The 21601-nt window shown below is 37.0% G+C and overlaps 1 protein-coding gene across 9 annotated transcripts in view; it reads left to right on the top strand.

Moving 5' to 3' along the window:
* CDK12 (cyclin-dependent kinase 12) overlaps positions 1-21601 on the top strand; it is a 77814-nt gene that overhangs the window by 5786 nt on the left and 50427 nt on the right. For all 9 annotated transcript variants that reach the window (XR_001361229.1, XR_001361226.1, XR_001361228.1 and 6 more), the window contains exons 2-6: positions 966-1850; positions 10582-10758; positions 11575-11714; positions 12255-12425; positions 17202-17391. Coding sequence is in view for 4 of the 9 variants with exons in the window: in XM_014536162.1 (XP_014391648.1) it covers positions 966-1850; positions 10582-10758; positions 11575-11714; positions 12255-12425; positions 17202-17391 (1563 nt within the window). In the remaining 5 variants the exon portion in view is untranslated. The remainder of the gene's footprint in view (positions 1-965; positions 1851-10581; positions 10759-11574; positions 11715-12254; positions 12426-17201; positions 17392-21601) is intronic.

Here is a 21601-nt window from a genome sequence, read left to right as displayed (position 1 = left end):
TGATTAGAAATCATTTTATATTTGAAAGTACCAGAAGCCATTATGGTTTTGAGAACTTTTAATAAATTATTTTGGTAAGACAGTTCTTGCCTCTTGGGGGTTTGTTTAGGCACAACTTAATTATAAATTGAGGATACAAGGAACAAAAATTTTTTCCTGGGATCTGTCAATTAAGTAGTTCTGTAGTTAAAAACTTAGATTTTGGGCCTGGCTGATGTGGCTCAATGGTTGATCGTCATGACCCAATAGGTCACCAGTTCTATTCCTGGTCAGGGCACATACCTGGGATGCAGGCTCGATCCCTAGCATGGGGCATGCCAGGAGGCAGCCAATCAGTGTTGATGATTCTCTCTCATCTATGTTTTTATCTCTCCCCCTCTCTCTTCCTCTCTAAAATCAATAAAAACATGTAAAAAAGTTTATATTTTGGTGAAGCATGCTTGTTACTTTTAATTTCTTGATTGATATACCCCCCCCTTTGGTATAAAGTATGACTTTTTAAATCATATTTTCACTTTATCAGAAATTTAAATCAAAATTCTAAAAGTAAACATTGTGAATATTGGTATTTCCTAACATGGGGAAAAAATATCAATCTTCCTTTGGTTAAATAATTTTTAGTGTTAGATGATAGAAATGTATTGTCATACAGGATTTAGTTCCTATTTCTTAAACTTTTTTTAGAATAGTTTTAGATTTACAGAAAAATTGTGAAGATAGTGCAGAGTTCTTATATGTCCTGAAACCCAGTTTCCCCATTAACATCCTATATTAGTATGATACATTTGTTACAATTAAACCAATTAATGAACCAATGTTGATTTATTATTGTTTGACAACTATTTTTAAGATTGCTAACTTAAAGTGGTTTTTTTTAAGTTATAGTTCTCCATAGTTTAACTGATCTATTTTCCTTTATTTTGCTATAGCCTATCCATTGAACTGTCTTTTTCTTTTTCCATTAGGAAGTCCATGAAGTCTAGAAGTAGAAGTCCTGCATATTCAAGACATTCATCTTCTCATAGTAAAAAGAAGAGATCCGGGTCACGTAGTCGACATTCCAGTATCTCACCTGTCCGACTTCCATTGAACTCCAGCTTGGGAGCTGAACTCAGTAGGAAAAAGAAGGAAAGAGCAGCTGCTGCAGCTGCAGCAAAAATGGATGGAAAGGAATCCAAGGGTTCACCTGTTATTTTGACTAGAAAAGAGAACAGTTCAGTAGAAGCTAAGGATTCAGGTTTGGAGTCTAAAAAGTTACCCAGAGTTTTAAAATTGGAAAAATCTGCCCCAGATACTGAACTAGTGAATGTAACACATCTAAACATAGAAGCCAAAAATTCTTTAGATACAGGGAAAGTAAAGGTGGATGAGAACTCTGAAAAGCATCCTGTTCTTAAAGATTTGAAAGTACAGGGATCAAGAGACACTAAACCCATGGCATTGAAGGAGGAGATTGTTACTCCAAAAGATACAGAGACAACAGAAAAGGAGACCCTTCCACCTCTCCCCACAGTTAATTCTCCTCCACCTCCTTTACCGACTACTACCCCTCCACCTCAAACCCCACCTTTGCCACCTTTGCCTCCACTACCAGCTATTCCACAGCAACCACCTCTCCCTCCTCCCCAGCCAGCATTTAGTCAGGTTCCTGCTTCTAGTCCTTCAACTTTGCCCCCTTCTACCCACTTAAGGACGTCTACTCTGTCCTCTCAGGCAAATTCTCAGCCCTCTGTACAGGTTTCTATGAAGACTCAAGTGTCTGTAACAGCTGCTATTCCACACCTAAAAACGTCAACGTTGCCTCCTCTGCCCCTTCCACCCTTATTACTTGGAGAAGATGACATGGATAGGTAAGTCCCATAGTTAACTGAGAAAACTTAACCTCTTGATCTAAGTGTAATACATTTTTCTCAAACTTTGTTAAAACTGCTCTAATGCATGGCTATTTAGAATGTTTTTATGAATAGGAAATGCCTTTGATGTTCAGTTTTCAGTGGAAAAGTCCTTATTTATGATATTACTTAGGAAGAATTACAATTTGAGGCCCAGTAACCCTTTTTCTCATAAGTCTATTTATTGATAAGGCTACTTTGGATTCAAATTTTAAAAAATCAATAGCATTTTCTTTTCAAATCTTTGTGTTGAAAATTTTAGTAGCTATAGAAAAACTTTTTAAATGATACAATTAACACCCTTATACTCTTCACCTAGATCAGTGGTTCTCAACCTTCTGGCCCTTTAAATACAGTTCCTCATGTTGTGACCCCAACCATAAAATTATTTTCGTTGCTACTTCGTAACTGTAATTTTGCTACTGTTATGAATCGTAATGTAAATATCTGATATGCAGGATGGTCTTAGGCGACCCCTGTGAAAGGGTCGTTCGACCGCCAAAGGGGTCGCGACCCACAGGTTGAGAACCACTGACCTAGATCCACCAGTGGTTAACTTTTGGCCACATTTGCTTTAACTGCAGATATTTGATACTTCTGAGTACTTTAATATGTCTCTAATAATATCAACAACATAGTATAAATAATAATCTATATATGTAAAAACCTAAGCGACCATTATGTCTGAATGACTGGAACAACCGGTCGACCAGTCGCTATGACATGCACTGACCACCAGGGGACAGACACTCAATGCAGGAACTGCCCCCTGGAGGTCAGTGCACTCCCACAGCCAGCCCCCTGCCCCCCGCAGGCTGGCCCCCCCACAATGGCCCCATGAGGGGGAGGGTGCCAACTTCTCATGGTCCCTCCCCCCAGCTGGCTGACCCCCCATATCGCCAGCCAGGCCTAGAGACCCCACCCGTGCACGAATTTGTGCACCGAGCCTCTAGTAGTAGTAATAATAGTGAATATCCTCAGTGGTCCCTAAAATGTCTTATGGCTTTTATTTTGTTTTGTTTTGTTTTTCCTTCCTGGTCCAGGAGAAAAATAAGCCAGGTTTATTTATTTCAAAAGGTTCTGCTTTAAAAAAAAACCACAAAAAACAGTTATTCTATAAGAAGCAGAAGAACAATATGTAGAATCTTTACTATTTAGAATACAATTCACAATGGGATGATGAGAAAAACTAATTTTAATAAGTTCTCTGAGTATTGAGAATTGATTAAATGATTATGAAGCATGAGTCTAATTTTATAGAAGACATTAGGAAATACTTTTAATTTCTTGACAGAACTAGCTAGGCAGTTGCCACCAAACACAATTTAGCAGTGACATATACCATGACAGTATTTATGTTACTGTTTTGTGTGTTTTTTTAAAAATATTTTATTGATTTTTTTTACAGAGAGGAAGGGAGGGGGATAGAGAGTTAGAAACATCGATGAGAGAGAAACATCGACCAGCTGCCTCCTGCACGCCTCCTGCACACCTCCTACTGGGGATGTGCCCGCAACCAAGGTACATGCCCTTGACCGGAATCGAACCTGGGACCTTTCAGTCCTCAAGCCGACGCTCTATCCACTGAGCCAAACCAGTTAGGGCTATGCTACTCTTTTTTACTGAGATTCCCTTTTGTTCTCTAGGATATAAGTTTAGTCTACTGCACCAAATTTTCGTTGTAAGCACAAAAATAAGTACCACTGATCTTGCATCCTATACCAATTCTCAACCCTTTATTACTTTCCAGGTGACATAGGTAATTTGAACAGTGATATATTTCAGCCATTTAGATCTATATTTTTCCAGACTACCCTCTGTACCTTTTAGGAAGGTGCAAGTGCAATAAATGGGGAAAAACCCCTCCCTCTAAAACTTTTTAAAAGAATGGTAGTAAATCTGATTTTAAAGAAAAATTCCACATTCTTTTCTAATATTAATAAGTATTTATGAATTCTGCCACATACTGAGAACTACAAAGACGAGTAACAGAGCCTGAAATTTATGTAGAAATACTTACAGATACAAAAGCTATATGTTTTTACAGTTTTTGTTGGAAAAGGAACATAGTTTAACGTCATCCAAAGGGACCGTAGGCCATTATCTTACCCACAAGAACCACTTTTTAAAAAAAATATTTTATTTATTTTTTACAGAGAAGGGAGAGGGAATAGAGAGTTAGAAACATCGATGAGAGAGAAACATTGATCAGCTGCCTCCTGCACACCCCCTACTGGGGATGTGCCCGCAACCAAGGTACATGCCCCTGACTGGAATTGAACCTGGGACCCTTCAGTCTGCAGGCTGATGCTCTATTCACTGAGCCAAACCAGTTAGGGCAAGCACCACATTTAAATATTAGTTTTATGTAGTGGTTAGAGCAATATCAGTGTGGCTAAGAATCTTTATTTTGAAATTTTATTTAGCTAGCCAAATAATTATTGAATCAACCTACCATGGGTCATGTGGAGTGCAGGTTTTCAGGTGGAATAATGTTGATAGATGGCACATAGGGGTTTTTCTATATTTCAGATTAGAGATGAAGGATAAAGTGAGACCATACACTGCTTATGTAAGTATGTGTGGCTATCTTTAAGAATGTGTATGAGGCCAAACCGGTTTGGCTCAGTGGATAGAGCGTCAGCCTGCGGACTCAAGGGTCCCAGGTTCGATTCCGGTCAAGGGCATGTACCTGGGTTGCGGGCACATCCCTACTGGGGGCTGTGCAGGAGGCAGCTGATCGATCTCTCTCATCGATGTTTCTAACTCTCTATCCCTCTCCCTTCTTCTCTGTAAAAATTCAATAAAATATATTTAAAAGAAAAAAAAGAATGTGTATGAGAGAGGATGAAGTGAGCAAACTATTTTTGTTATAGCTCAATTCTGATTCTGAAAGTGTAATGATACTTTATTTCTTAGTTCAATGTAATTATTTTAAAATGTATGGTTATTACCAGTTGTTTTTCACTTTTAAGCAAATTATTAAAGGGATAAAAATGGAAATGAAGATTTCTTTCAATATCAATTTGTTCATATGTATATATACTCTCTATCCATGTGCCATTTATATCTATTTTTCACATGAAAAATAATTTTTATTTAAGAAAACTTTTCAGGAAGAAATCTAAAAGTTGCATATGGACCTCACTTATATTCTTATCTTCTCATGTGAAATTGCAGCAGCTTAAATGTTAAGAATATAATATACAGCTTTTTATTGCCTGCAGTGCTTTAAACAAGGAACACAGAATGCAATCAGTAAATATTGATTATGTGAATGAATAAGTAAAACTGCTGAAGGAGTCAGAGTCTGTGTGAAATGACACTGGGCATGTAGTTAAATCATTTGGCACATGGATGACATAAAGCTTGTATTAGAGGATTTGTCTTCTTTTAGTTAAAATCCTTTTGGAAAAAGAATGAAACTTTTCTTTCAAGCATATAGATTGCACAGGAGTGTATTAACCCAGGTATCAAATGCAGGAATTTAATTAATGGTATTGCAAAAGCCTTTCTGATTCATGGTTTATATTTCTTGGTTTCAATAAACAAAGGCTGCCTGGCCGGAGTGGCTCAGGTGGTTGAGTGTTGTCCTGTGCACCGAAAGGTTGCCAGTTTGATATCCTATCAGGGCACGTGCCTGGGTTGCGGGTTTGATCCCCAGCCTGGTTGGAGGTTGGGTCAGGGTACATAGGGAAGGCAACCAATTGATGTTTCTCTCTCACATCGATTTCTCTCTCTTCCTCTCTTCTCCCCTTCCTCTCTCTTAAGAATGTACTCAGGTGAGGATATAAAAAAACAAAAACAAAACAAAGACTGCCAAACACCCACTTCAATATAGTATGTTCTTCATGAACTTAGTTCATGAGGATCTCTTGCTTTGAAAGAGATCATCTGTATGAAACTTTCAGTTAACCATATAGGGTTTATAAATCTTTTTCTTTTTTTCTTTTTTTTTTGGTAGCCTGGTTTATTTGGAGTTTATTAGACTTCTGTAGAGTCTACACTGTTCTTTTTTAAAAATATATTTTTATTGATTACAGAGAGGAAGGCAGAGGGAGAGAGATAGAAACATCAACGATGAGAGAGAATCATTGATCGGCTGCCTCCTGCATGCCCCACACTGGGGATTGAGTCCACAATCTGGGCATGTGCCCAGACCGGGAAACGAACCATGATGTCCTGGTTCATGGGTCAACGCTCAACCATTGAGCTACACTGGCCGGCCTACACTATTCTTAATGGCTGTTTATTTAAAGTATTGAACTCTTAGAGAAAAAGAAGGGATCTATATGAGCATTCACATTTGATTTAGGATTTTGCTAATAGTATGCTTAGTTTTAATTTTTTAAAAATATATTTTTTTATTTCAGAGAGGAAGGGGGAGAGAGAGAGAGAGAGATAGAAACATCAATGATAATAGAATCATTGATTGACTGCTTCCTGCATGCTTCACACTGGGGATCAAGCTCATAATCTAGGCATGTGCCCTGACTGGGAATTGAACCGTGACTAGGTCAACGCTCAACCACTGAGCCACACTGGCTGGGTTCTTTCCAATTTTTAATGTATCACACAAGAATTGTTTGTGTGTGTGTGTGTGTGTGTGAGAGAGAGAGAGAGAGAGAGAGAGAGAGAGAGACACTGATTTGTTCCACTTATTGATTCATTCAGTGGTTGATTCCTGACCAGGGTTCGAACCTGCAACCTTGGCGTTTCAGGACAATGCTCTAACCAACTGAGCTACCCAACCAGAGATCAACTCAAAATTTTTTTTTTAAAATATATACTTTATTGATTTTTTTACAGAGAGGAAGGGAGAGGGACAGAGAGTTAGAAACATCTATGAGAGAGAAACATCGATCAGCTGCCTCCTGCACACTCCCTACTGGGTATGTGCCCGCAACCAAGGTACATGCCCTTGACTGGAATCGAACCTGGGACCCTTGAGTCCACAGGCTGACACTCTATCCACTGAGCCAAACCAGTCAGCGCTCAACTCGAATTTTTAATTGAAGTTTGTAAGAATAAATCGCTTTTTAAATAATCTGCTTTTAAGTGGAAGAGGATAAATTATCATATTTAAAGTTTATGCTATTGAATTTTTAACATTATGAAGAAATTTTCTTTTTAAATAGTTCAAAAGGAATTATACTTTCTTTTTTAACAATAAAGACTTCTTATTAGAGGTGTTTACATTATACAGATTAAATCTCATTATAAATTTCAAGAGACTCTTGGGGAGTGGGGGCAGCTGGGGAGAGGTCAGTGGGGGAAAAAGTAGACTTACTTAATACTTTAAACAATAAAGAATTTTAAAAAAGAGAGACTCTTAAACTTCAGGCAGTCCTGGATCTTGACAACTTTTATACATGAGCTCTGGCCAGTGTTCTCAGTGGTTAAAGCATTGGCCTGTGTATTGAGGGGTTGTGGGTTTGACCTCTGGTCAAGGGCACGTACCTCGGTTGCAGGTTTGATCCCCCAGCCCTGGTTGGGGTGCATGCAGGAGGCAACCAATCGATATGTCTCTTTTACATTGATGTTTTCTCTCTTTCTTTCTCCTTCCACTCTCTCTCTAAAAACAGAAAAGTGATGGAAAAAATAATCCTCTGGTGAGGTTTAAAAAAAATTATTATACATGAGTATTATTCAATCTACTCACCATATGTGAGCTGTCTATAGGTATAAATGGGGAACCAGGAAGTGCTGATATTAAGGTAGTTCAGTATTTCATGGTACTGGATTTTTAAGTAATGACTTAAGAGTCAGTGTCTGCTTCCCTATGTTAGAACATCTCGACATCTGTATGTCCTCAGAACTATATAGAGCTATATTTTACCGAGTGCCCTACACTAAAGGCTAAAGACCATAATGTTGTTAAGCATTGCAATTTTATGGGCCATCATTCCAAGGTTTTTTGGAACATTGGAATTTGGGGGTTTTTTTGGAATTTGTTGAAGTAGCATTTGATCCATATTCAACATGTATGTCCTAAATTAGTAGGATGTACACATCCTGTCAAACACTCATTCTTTCTTGAAATAAACATGCTACCAATGTGATTTTTTTCCAGAAGCAATGTACATTTTCACAGCAAATTATATTTGAATCCATAAAGTAAACTTTGGATGAAAACAAAACCTAACTATAAAACATAGACTGAACTTACATGAAATAATGATGATAGAATTCAGATACTTTGATTCTGGTGAAGCAGAACCAAGAACTAATGCATTTCTGAATCATGAGGAGTTGAAATTTACAAAGAACATTTGCTAACCACTATGCTGTACACCTGAAACTAATACAAAATAATATTGAATGTAAACTGTAATTGAAAAATAAAAATTTAAAAATAGTTTCTCAGGAATACAAAACAATATCTGACATTAGTTGAGAAGTGAGCAATTTTCTTTCCCTGAATATCTTGAAAATTGGGGAAATTTTAAGAACGTATATTGTATCCTGACTTGAGAGTTTCCTGGTAATATGCTTTGTTCCCAGGGTAGAAGAATCGTGCAAATTGTAATGTCATAAGTTATCTCTATCAGTAATTTAACAGAAAGCTCAGATGATCATTTTGCAAACTAATCTAGATTCTATTCTGTCTGATTGACAAGAGCTTAAAATGATGAAAATTGGTAGGAGGAAGTAGATTTTGAGATTGTTTCACACACAAAGGGCAGCAGTATGCTTCAAAAAGGTACATTGCAAGGGTAGAGCTAGTCTTTATGAAACATATTCATGAAAGAATATGTTTCATCTTCTAAGATCTACTTTTAAGACTTCCATTCCCTGTAGTTATCAACTGCTTGTACCTGGCCTTTAGAAATTAGTATGTTAAACTGAACCAGCTTATAGGAGTAACTATCTATAGGGCTTGTTTACCAAAGAAAAGTATTGCTTAGAATAGCAAAATTATAAGCCTGTCTAGACATGTTGTAAAGCTGTTCAAAAGTAATTCAGATCAAGTTTTGAATGGAAATGTAATGCTCAAGTTACAATCTGCTTTAAAAAGAAAAAGGAGAATATGGTTTTTTATAACCACTTGTCAAAAAAAGTGGAGGAGGCTCCTACTGTGGTTACGATTCTCAGATCCTTTTCAACCTTCTAATACTGTGATGGAATAGAAAAGGCTTACTATCTAACATGGTTTTATTTGTAGGAATGAATTAATATACTGCACTGTCTTTTCTGAGGGCATGCATGGCACAAAATCCTTCACCTACTTAAATTAAATTAAATTAAATTAAATTAAATTGATATAGTTAAAATTTGGATCTCAAACTGAGATTTTCCAATCTATTCCAGAAAAGTCATCCTTTTCCCCCCACTGACTATAACTTGTTGATTAACATGAGAGATCTGCTGCACCTGCTTTTAATGATTCTGTAATAGTTGCTTGGACTTCTCCTTAGATTTTTTAGTTTGAGGTTTATTTATCCATCTTGGCAGGTCAGATATGGTTGCCTTTTGCTTCCAAACCAATAGAATAAATCAGTATACTTTTCACTAGTTTTGATTTCCAGCTTAGCTTTATTTCTTTTTCCGAGTTCTAAAATACTATTCCCTTTGTCCAAGTTCTCTCCACATCTTTAGCGATATGGTAGTGTTACATTGTTGAGCTTTCATTTGTTGTTTAAATCTTTGCTGGTTAAAATATAGAGTAGGTTTGATGATGCCATGAGTTGTAGTGAATTTTGCAAATTTAAGATTATTACTTTCTGCATTTTATTTAATCTCAGTAAAAATCCAAATAGAATCTGGCCCATGTGGCTCAGTGTTTGAGTGTTGCCCCATGCACCAAGAGATTGCTGGTTTGATTCCCAGTCAGGGCATATGCCTGGGTTACAGGCTTGATTCCGGTGGGGACATGCAGGAAGCAGCTGATTGATGTTTCCCTCTCATCAATGTTTCTATTCCACTCTCCCTCTCCCTTCTACTTTCTATAAAAATCAATTTAAAAATCTTAAAAAAACCACCTAAATAGAATCTTGGGAAGGATATTAAAGGAAGAGTTTGTTAAAGGACCTACAAATAATATTCCAAAATTTTTATTATTTCTTTATTTTTTAAAATATATTTTTATTGATTTTTAGAGAGAGAGAAACATTGGTTGGTTGCCTCCCATACTCACCACAACCTGGGCATGTGTCCTGACCAGGAATTGAACTGGTGACCTTTCTTTTTTTTAAATTTATTTTAAAATATACTTTTATTTTTTTAAATATATATATTTTTTTATTTCAGAGAGGAAGGGAGAGGGAGAGAGAGAATCATTGATCGGCTGCCTCCTACATGTCCCCTACTGGGGATTGACCCCGAAACCCTGGCATGTGCCCTTGACCGGAATCAAACATGGGACTCTTCAGTCCACAAGCCCACTTTCTATCCACTGAGCCAAACCAGCTAGGGCCCAGCAACCTTTTTGTTGCGCAGGAAGATACTCAACCAACTGAGCCACACCGGCCAGGGCTATTATTTCTTTAATATATTATAGATTTCTTTTTGCAAAATTCAAGTCTTTTTAACTTTGATAAACTCCTTTTTCTGACTTTGTATTATGGATTTTTTCCTTTAAAAGTAAAATCTTTGTGATCTTTTAATAGCCAGACATTATAATCTTGATAGTTTTATTTGCATATCCTTTAAGTAATTGTGATCTTTTCTTCTCTTCTTTATTGTTTAGTCCAAAAGAAACTCTGCCTTCAAAACCCGTAAAGAAAGAGAAGGAACAAAGGCCACGTCACTTACTCACGGACCTCCCTCTCCCTCCAGAACTCCCTGGTGGGGATCCATCTCCACCTGACTCTCCAGAACCAAAGGCAATCACACCACCTCAGCAACCATATAAAAAGAGACCAAAGTGAGTTTTTGTAGGGACCTACCTTAAGTACAGCTTTTATTACAGTGAAGAACTTTGGAGCTTAAATCTTACACTTTCTTCTACAACCCACACTAGTAGGATCATAAAAGATTGAGCCTAATGTATATCTATTATTTTATTTTAATGGATAAAAACCTACTACTTAGGAGACCCATTCATCTACATTCACAGATACGTAGCTGTTATTATTTTTTTTAGACAAGCAATAATTTCCCCAATCCAAATATATCACGAACATTGATCCCATTGTATCTTTTGAGTTCATAATATTTAGAGTATTGAAGGGAAAAAAAAAGCCCTTATACTCAGGGTGTGTAAGCCATGTACATATTAATGAAATTAATAGATGTGGGATTTTTTTTCTTTAATCACATAAATTGCCACACCATAAATGTAGTAGAATCTGGGTTTGATCTTCTGATTGTTAGCATTCCTCTCTTAATAAAAACTTACTTTTCTTGAGTACTTATTATTGCCAAAGTTTTCTATTTTTATTGTAACCCTATGATGTAGGGATTCTTTTCCCATTCTATAGGTGAGTAAGCAAATACTCAATAGAGGTCAGAAACTAAGCAGCAAATCTACTTTATCTTGTGTCTTCCTGAAGTAAAAAAAAATCTGTGTTTTAGCCATCATGAGAGACGGTTTAAACTATTTATTTCATATTATTTAATTCCTGCCTTTTTAATAAAGAAATTCATAGAAGACTCAGGAATTAGAGAAATCATAAAAGAATTTTTTTTTTTTTTAGTAGATTTAATTTTAAAAAACAACATTTTGTTTTGTCATTTTTAGAATCTGTTGTCCTCGTTATGGAGAACGAAGACAGACAGAAAGTGATTGGGGGAAACGCTGTGTGGACAAGTTTGACATTATTGGGATTATTGGAGAGGGAACCTATGGCCAAGTATATAAAGCCAAGGACAAAGACACAGGTAAATATTGCCACGAAATTTAGATGTCAGGTTAAAAAGTTAGCAATACTGATGTCTTAAGTGGACTTATCAAAAGTAAGTTTTGGGTTCTAATTTGGTCTCCAAAAGTTACTAAATAGACTAAAATTTTCCAAAAGAATAGTATAATTATTACAGTTTAAAAACCCTCCTCTTTTTCGTTGTCTTTTGTAAATGTTTTATAATAAGCTTGCTTGGAATTTAAGAGAGGGTAAAAATAAAATTTGTAAATTGCTCTTTGTTTGATAAGGGGCTTAGTCCTTGAAGATAAAATAATGTAGTTGAATTATTGGTGTATTTTAATAACCAAAATGTTTAAGCCTAACTGATTATGGGATTTATAAAAATTCAAGTCTTAAAGAAATCAAAGATAAGAAAGGGAATTTAGGGACTTGTTTTTTAAGATATAAAAGCATTAAAATAGGCATTAAGTCAGGCTTTCAGAGCAAGGGCATATATTGACTAGATGGTAGCCAAAAAAATGCTAGTTGATACTATAATAATTTGAATTTATTGTGACAGGAGAGCTAGTGGCCCTGAAGAAGGTGAGACTAGACAATGAGAAAGAAGGCTTCCCAATCACAGCCATTCGTGAGATCAAAATCCTTCGGCAGCTAATCCACCGAAGTGTTGTTAACATGAAGGAAATTGTCACAGATAAACAAGATGCACTGGATTTCAAGAAGGACAAAGGTACAAGCAAAGAACTATGTACAGGGTAGATTAGTACATCTTATTTTTCTTTCTTAGCATATTGTCTGTTTGCATTGTTTATAGTTTTTACTAAACTCCAACTTTTTACTTGAACCTATACCAGAATTAAGATGTCAGTTAGCATATTGCTTTTGTGTTGAATAATGCTTATTTTATAAAATGTCCATTTTTCACTGTACTCATATACTTTTAGAAGTTATTGTTAATTATTAAAATTAGTGTTTGCTGTACCACTTAAAGTCTTTTTTTTACAAATTATAATAACAATTATGGAAATTAAAACCCAGATTTATCAGTTACTTTCATTTCTTAAAATTTTTAATTATTTTTAATTATAGTTTACAAACAATATTATATTGCTTTCAGATGTACAACATAGTGATTAGACATTCATATCCCTTATGAAGTGATCACCACAAGTTTAGTAACTGTCTGTCACCATGCAGTTATTACATTACTAGTAGCCCTGCGCACCAATTCATGCGCCAGTAGCTTGCTGCCGCCCTCCTATAGCTCTCTGCCCACTGCCCCCCCCCTATAGCTTGCTGCCCTGCCCCCTCCTGTAGCTCTCTGCCGCCCGCTTGTAGCTCACTGCCCCACCCTCCTGCTGATCCGTGATCCAGTCGTTAGGCGGTCCGTTGTTATGTAACGACCATTTGCATATTTCATCTTTATTATATAGGATAGGATTACTGGCTATATCCCCTATGCTATACATTATATCTTGGTGACTAATTTTATAATTAGCAATTTGTACTTAATTCCTTTCACCTTTTTTGCTTATATCCTAATGCCTCACCTATCTGGCAGCCATCAGTTTGTCCTCTGTATCTATGAGTTTGTTTCTTACTCTCATTTTTACATCATCCCTTCTGGTTATTGTTTATGTGCATCCATATTTTTACATAGTTTTTCACTGATACAGTTTAGAATTCAGTGCCGGTATTTCTAAATCTTCACGTTTGTTTTCCTGGATTTTTAACTTTTGTCTATTTGGGCAATAAAATTGTTTTTTGTTTTGTTCCCATACTTAGGTTTGAAGTAGTCTATATATGACATCTAATATACTTTTATTGAAAAAAGTCTGAAGGTTTAGAAATGGGCAGCTGTGAAGAGATGGCATGTGTGAATATAATCTAGAATGTTACAAGAGAATATGATTGGGAGGAAAAGAATGTATAAACTTTGCCCTAGCCAGTTTGGCTCAGTGGATAGAGCGTTGGCCTGTGGACCAAAGGGTGCCAGGTTCGATTCCCGTCAAGGGCACATACCTTGGTTGCAGGCTCCCCTCTGGACCCGGCACTGATCAGGGCTTGTGCAGGAGGCCACCAATCGATGTGTTTCTCTCACATTGATGTTTCTCTCTGTCTTTCCCTCTCTCATCTACTCTCCCTAAAAATCAGTGGGAAAATATCTCCGAAAAATATCCCTGGTTGAAGATTAACCAAAAATAATATACAAACTTATAGTTGTAAAATAGGTCAGGGGCCCAGCCTGGCCAGTATTGCTCAGTGGTTGAGCATTGACCTATGAAACAGGAGGTCATGGTTCAATTCTGGGTCAGGGCACATGCCAGGGTTGTGGGCTCGATCCCCAGTAGGGGGGTGTGCAGGAAGCAGCCGATTGGTTATTCTCTCTCACCATTGATGTTTCTCTCTCTCCCTCTCCCTTCCTCTCTGAAATCAATAAAAATATATTTAAAAAAAATAAGTCAGTGGGATGTAATGTACAATATAGGGATTATAGTTAATGATATTGTATTAACTATGTGTACTGACCAGTGATTACTAGACATACTATGGTGATCCCTTCATAAAGTATAAAACAGTTGAATCTCACTATGTTGTGTACCTAAAGCTAATATAATATTGTATGTCAACTATAATTAAAAATAGATTTTACAAAAACAGAATTGAAGTATATAAATTTAGAATGTAATGGATTAATCTGGACTTATTTACATAGTCTTAAAGATATTAGCACTAGGGAAGTAGCACCTCTGTAGTTTGGTAGAAGTACTTTTAAAGCAATTAAAAGGGAATTCTGCTTATGTAATAGTATTTAGATCTGATACTGGGTTTATTTTGGGGAATAATACTCTGAATATTCCATGTTAGAGAGAGAGGAAGGGAGAAGTATAGAGAGATAGAAACATCGATGAGAGAAAAACATCATTGATTGGCTGTCCCCTGCACGCCCCCCCACTGGGGATTGAGCTTGAAACTCGGGCATGTGCCTTGACCAGGAATTGAACTGGTATGGATAGATGCTCAACCACCAAACCACACAGGCCGGGCTAAATTAGTTATTTTTTAAATAATAAAATAATGGATGGATGTGATGCATGCCCATTGTGGAAAAATTGAAAATATCTATCTATACAAAAGGCTAATATGCAAAGTGTTCCTCTGCTCGTCTGACCGGTCACTATGACACACACTGACCATCGGGGCAGATGCTCGATGCAGGAGCTGCCGAGCTGCAGTGACTTGGCAGCAGTGGTTCTCAGGTGACACACCCAAAACCAGAGAGGAGGGAACCCGATTCCTTGTGGGGCTGTGTGATTCCACCTTTGGCCGTGGGTTATGTTGTTGCTGGGGCACTATTGGCCCCGAATCTGGTTTACTACACACTTGCATTTGTGTTCCACACCCTGTATGACAGCAACTTTGCAGAATGCCCTCTTGCACTCTGGGGCCCCTTAAGGGATGTCAGAGAGCCGGTTTTGACCCGATCCTTGCAGGCCAGGCCGAGGGACCCCGCTCACTCTGCAGATGCCCTTCAAGCCACGGCGCCACCCCAGATGTGGCCGGCTGGGAAGGGACCGCGGGAGGTTGGCTCCAGGGCATGTCCGGCCCATCTCGCGCAGTCCCGCCCCACTGGCCATTTTCTAATTAATTTCCTTTCAACGTGCACGAATTCGTGCACCAGGACACTAGTAGGAGAATAAGAAAAAGAAAATGGCAATCACTTTTCTCTCACTCCAATCCAGTATACCATAGAACCACTATAGTATTAGCATTTTGGCATATTTCTTTCTAGTACTTTATATTACATATATATTTATCTTAACATTACTGGGATCAAATATAGTTAGTGTTTTATAGCTTGTCATAAGCAATTTCTCATATCATTAACATGTTTTAATGACTGTGCATAACGGTAGATGAATCCACATTTACTTCATCAGTCACTGTTGAGCAATTAATTGCCAGTTTAAAAATATATAACAGTGCATTGAACATCTTTGTACATAAATCTTTACATTTAGATTTATTTATTTATTTTTTAATATATTTTATTGATTTTTTACAGAGAGGAAGGGAGAGAGATAGAGAGTTAGAAACATCGGTCAGCTGCCTCCTGCACATCTCCTACTGGGGATGTGCCCACAACCCAGATACATGCCCTTGACCGGAATCGAACCTGGGACCTTTCAGTCCCCAGGCCGACGCTCTATCCACTGAGCCAAACCGGTTTCGGCTAGATTTATTTCTTAATATAGTTTCTGAGACATAGAATTATTTGGTCAAAAGGATTTTCATATTTATTGTTAGATTGCTTTTAAGAAAGAGAGTAATAACTTATGTCCCACCAGTGAGTGTCCATTCCATTTTATCTTCCCTAACATTGAGTACATATTTTTAAAAAATGGTCATCTTGATAGGTGAAGTATATTATTTTGAATTGCATTTCTTATATTTCATCTGAGTTTTTTTCCATGTTTATTAGTTTTACTTATTTTCTCTTTTTTGAGTTGTCCTTTGTCTCCTTATCTTTTACAGTTTTGTGCTTTTCTTATTAATTTGTATGAGGTGGTAGCTAAATCTCTCTAAGATATTCCTTTAATGTAGTGGTTCTTAACTTTTTGGGGTCATGACCTCTTTAAACATGGATCCATTTTTCAAAAAAATATGTTTAATATGTTGCATATATATATCTTTAAAATGTTGTATACTGTTTCAGAGAGTTCGAAGAGTCCTTCAAGCCTACCCCCTAGATTCAGAATCCTTGCCTTTATGTTACTAGGAGACAGACATTTAGACCAGATAAATCATTGTCTAACTAGGTCTAGTATTTCTTATGTTTTGATATTTGTCTCTATTATGAACCCTGTTGAAAGTGGCATTATGGTATGGATTTCAAATCTTTTACAGTTCTCTAAAAGTACTTTTTTTATCTGCTTCTAAATTTAGGGAGTTTAAATAGATGATTCATCTTTCTTTCATTACTAAATACTATGAAATTTACTAACAATTTATACTAAATAGACTGTGCTTCCCCCCCTCTCCTCCAGCATATTATGTGAGTCCTATTAATGAATATAAAGATTTCTACAAAAGTAGTCATAGACAGTATGTAACCAAATGGGCATGGTTGTGTGTTACAAATAAAACTGTATTTACAACAGACAAGCAGACTGGATTTGGCCCAAGGTCTATCATTAGCCAATTGACTTAGATCATAAAAGACTAGTAGTAATGCAACATGATTGGGGCAGTTGTCCTCCTGAAGACATAGTAGTCTAAAGAGTTCTGGACTAGGAGTCAGAAGATTAATTCAAATAGTTTTGTTACTTGTTATTAGAAAGGGCAAGTTATTCAGCTACTCTGAATTTCAGTTTCTTCATCTATAAAATTAAGCAGTTGTTCCAGAGGGCCTTATGGTCAACTCCAAAATTATGTTAAAATTTGAAGCATTGTAATTTAATAATCCTTTTTCTATTGTTTTTAATTTTTCTTTTATCCTGTGTAGGTGCCTTTTATCTTGTATTTGAGTATATGGACCATGACTTAATGGGACTGCTAGAATCTGGTTTGGTGCACTTTTCTGAGGATCATATCAAGTCATTCATGAAACAACTAATGGAAGGATTGGATTACTGTCACAAAAAGAATTTCCTGCATCGGGATATTAAATGTTCTAACATTTTGCTGAACAACAGGTAATATAGTAAAACTAAATGAGGTTAAGCATTTTTTCCCTTCTGAGCCCCTTAGTTTAAATTAGTTGGGGTTATAGGTAGAGCCAATAATACAGTTTTTTGCGTTTACATACACATCTGGTGTTTGTACCTTAGGAACAACTTATAATAGGGGTATCCTGATCTGCAGTCTCCAGACTCAGTGTTGATAAGGAATTAACAGAGGTAGGATTGTAAATTGCAAACATTTAAGGGAATCAGATCATATCCTATAGGACTATTCAGAGAGTTTTTGCCATAGTTAGTAAATAATATTCAAACATACATTGAGTTCTTTTTTTTTTTTTAATTTAAAAAATATTTTTTAATTGATTTTAGAGAGGAAGGGAAGGGAGGAGGAGATAGAAATCAATTATGAGAGAGAATCATTGATTGGCTGCTTCCTGCATGCCCCCTACTGGAGATCGAGCCAGCAATCCGGGCATGTGCCCTGACTGGGAATCTAACCGTTACTTCCTGGTTCATAGGTTGATGCTCAACCACTGAGCCACTCTGGCTGGGCTCTTCAGAAGTTTTTATCATCTACTTTCTTCCTCTCTGGCTGTTTGCCTAAATTCCATTGGTAATATCAGATGTATTATGCACAGTTGTCATTGGTGATAGTCCTATCTATTGAGGAATAAAAAGCAAGTTTGACACTATTAAAATCAGGCCAGTATTTGTTTCTTTAGGAAATTGGGCTGTTTACAGCCACCTTTGTCTGATTCACTCATTGTATTTTTGTTTGTTTTTAAAAAATATTTTTATTAATTTCAGAGAGGAATGGAGAGGGAGAGAAAGATGGAAACATCATTGATGAGAGAGAATCATTGATCTGCTGCCTCCTGCACGCGCCACACTGGGGTTCAAGCCCACCGCCTGGGTATGTGCCCTGACTGGGAATTAGACCCGTGACTTTCAGGTTCATAGGTCTATGCTCAACCACTGAGCCACACCGGTCGGGCAGATTCACTCATTGTTTTCAACATTTCTGTTTAAAAATTTGACAAACATACATAGCAATATGAAATGATTCTGACATTTTTTGGTCTTTGTGGAGTGGGGTGACCAACCATGCAGGGTTACCCAGGACTGTCCTGGTTTCAGTGCTGAAAGTCCTACATAGGGTGGTTGGTTGGTCACTGGAGAGCTCCGAGTTTAGTAGGGAAGCTAAACAAATAAATTGCTCAATTCAATAAACTTTTTATTAAGCCATTTTATTCCTTGAATTTGGGAGCACCTGGGGAGATGCAGTATAGAGGAATGAATGGGAATTTATCAGGAAGACTGACAACAGAGGGCCGAGTTTCTAGGCAAAATAAATTGCATTGACAAAAGCACATGAATGTGAAAATAACATAGCATGTCTGGAAAATGAAAAAATCAGTATTGCTAGGGTAAAGCTGGACAGTTGCAAGAACCAATTTAAGGATCTAGTATAAGTCGCTAAGGAGGTTAAACTTCATAAGTGACAGCCACTGAAGGATGTTGGTTCAGTTAATTCTTTGTTTTTAAATTATAAAATTAATGCATTATTTTAAGTTAAAAAATATATAAACTGCATATATTTGTACTTAAATAACTTTTTGAGACAAAACATGGTGTTAAGAGATTATTTCTTTCTGTTGCTATCTCTATGACCCAGAATTCTCATTAAAGCTGGGCATAGTTAATTTACATCTACAGTCGTAATGTTTCAAGAACTTGATGGTTATCGGCTTGCAGCTTTCTGGACTGTAGTATTATCATTCTTTCTTCTGTTCCTTTTGCTCCTCCATGGGGGATGTTTCAGGCAAGGGAATAACTACAATCCTGCTCAGTGTCTTTTCTGGTTGGTGGGTCAGGCCCCTCCCTGTTCCTGATTTCCCACAATCAGGAAATTCAGGAAGCTAGGTGGGATGTAGGAGTCTCATAGTCTAGCTATATGTAGCTTTTGCTCTTCCCATTTAATTCTGTCTACACAGAGACTTCTGGGTGATATTACCTGGAGAGAATGGTAAGGAGACCTCAGCTGGAGAAGAAAGAGAAAGCAGTTGATAAGAGAGGGAGGAGAGCAGGGCTAGTAAGTCATGTGGGAGTTCCAAACTAGCAGTATACATGGATTCAGGAGTTACCAAGCATAGAAAAAATGTCAGAAGATAGAACCCAAGGGAATGGGCAAAGAAAGAGGAAGAAAATAAAGTATATCACGAATGCAAAATAGGCAAGTTTAAGAAGTGAGTGGCCATAGATGTCTAATGATATAGACAGATTATAAGACTTACAAGAATGTGAAAATTAAAAGGTCAGTGGTGACTGTGGGGTAAGTGGATGGGTAAGACAATTAATAGGAAGGTGATGGTAGATGTGTCTTTAATTTTATATTTAATGATACAGAGGTTTGAGTATATTTAAATGCTAATGGAATAGAAAATCAATAAAAGTTGAAGATTCAGGAAAGATTCAGAACAATTTAAAGGAGGGAGGGTCTAGAGGAGTTGGGATTAAAGCCACAGGTGGTAGTAGCCACAAATGTAGGTGTTGATTAGCCTTCAACAGGAGAAGAGATTGCCAAACTTGTTCTGTAGTTAAAGGAAGGGGAAGAAGGTTATAGGTACAAAAAGTTTATAGGTAACATATGGCTTCTATTTTCAATGAAGGTCATTTACTGAGAGTAGTGGGAAGGGGTGGATTAGGTGCTGGTGATATTTAGGTCTGGCCTATTTTTCCATAACTATGTCTATTGCCATTTTAACTTTTAGTCTACTATGTGCCTTGAGTCGTGGACCATCTCAGGCTCTCAGAGTAAGATGCCAAGAAATTTGAGGAACCCTTTTTGTCTCATTATAAAACTCATGTCAGCCCTAACCAGTTTGGCTCGGTGGATAGAGTGTTGGCCTGCGGACTGAAAGGTCCCAGGTTCGATTCTGGCCAAGGGCATGTACCTTGGTTGTGGGCACATCTCCAGTGGCAAGTGTGCAGGAGGCAGCTGATCGATGTTCCTCTCTCATCGATGTTTCTAACTCTCTATCCCTCTCCCTTCCTCTCTGTGAAAAATCAATAAAAAATAAAAAAACTAAAAATAAAACTCATGTCAGCTATTCCTTCCCATTTTGCTTTTCTCAGAATTTGGTTATAAATTGACCTTTAAAATGTAATGATGTTTGGAGCAAGTATGTAAGATGCCCATAATCTTTACTAGAAATGATTAGAGTTGATTTAATGTAAAATTTTGTTGTTACAGGCATACTTTGGAGATTTTGCTAGTTTGGTACCAGATCACCACAATAAAGCAAATATCACAGTAAAGTGAATCATACAAATTTTTTAGTTTCCCAGTGCATATAAAAGTTATGTTTACACTATAGTCCGTTGAGAGTGCAATAGCATTATGTCAAAAAAATGTACATAACTGAATTTTAAAAATACTTTGTTGCTAAAAAATGCTAACCATCAATTGAGCCTTTAGTGAGTCCTAATTTTTTTGCTAATGGAAAGTCTAAGCCCACAGTACTTGCATATAACTGTGGGCTTGCTAGAAATTCTTATTTTGGGGCTATGACCTACTGAATCAGCTTCTCTGGCAGTAGGTCCCAGGATACTTTTAATAAGCTTTCCAAGTGATTTTTATTTCATATTACAGTTTGAAAACCCCTCTTAGGTCACAGTTGTATATCATTACTAGAGGCCCAGTGCATGAAATTCATGCACAGGTAGGGTCCCTAGGCCTGGCTGGCGATCAGGACTGATTGGGGCCTTCTGGCTGCTGACTGGGGCCTTCCTTCGTTCCCTGCTGTACCCTCGTGGTCAGCGCACATCATAGCGAGTGATCGAACTCCCAATCTCTCGGTCGAACTCCTGAGGGGACACTTTGCATATTAGCCTTTTATATATATATATATAGATGTTCTAGGAAGTGATGGTAATATGTTGGTAGAAGGCCTCATTCATCATAAAAATTGTTAGCTCAGATCAAAGCTATCGTCCCTGTTTGAAAAAAATCTGTGATAGCCACAGTGTTTACTTTTTATTATGAAAAAGTCAAATTACAAGAAAAAGTTGAGACTAATATAATTAATTACATATACAATTAACATTTTATTATCGTTGCTTTTATTTTTCTGCTTAAGTTATTTTGTTTTAAAATATATTTTTATTGATTTTAGAGACAAAGGGAGAGGGAGAGAGAGAGAGAAACATCAATGATGAGAGA

The sequence above is a fragment of the Myotis brandtii genome, unplaced genomic scaffold, assembly GCF_000412655.1.
Source record: "Myotis brandtii unplaced genomic scaffold, ASM41265v1 scaffold157, whole genome shotgun sequence".
Classification (NCBI taxonomy): domain Eukaryota; kingdom Metazoa; phylum Chordata; class Mammalia; order Chiroptera; family Vespertilionidae; genus Myotis; species Myotis brandtii.
The sequence above is the reverse complement of the archived record's forward strand: the minus strand, read 5'-3'. Positions and strand labels throughout refer to the sequence as shown.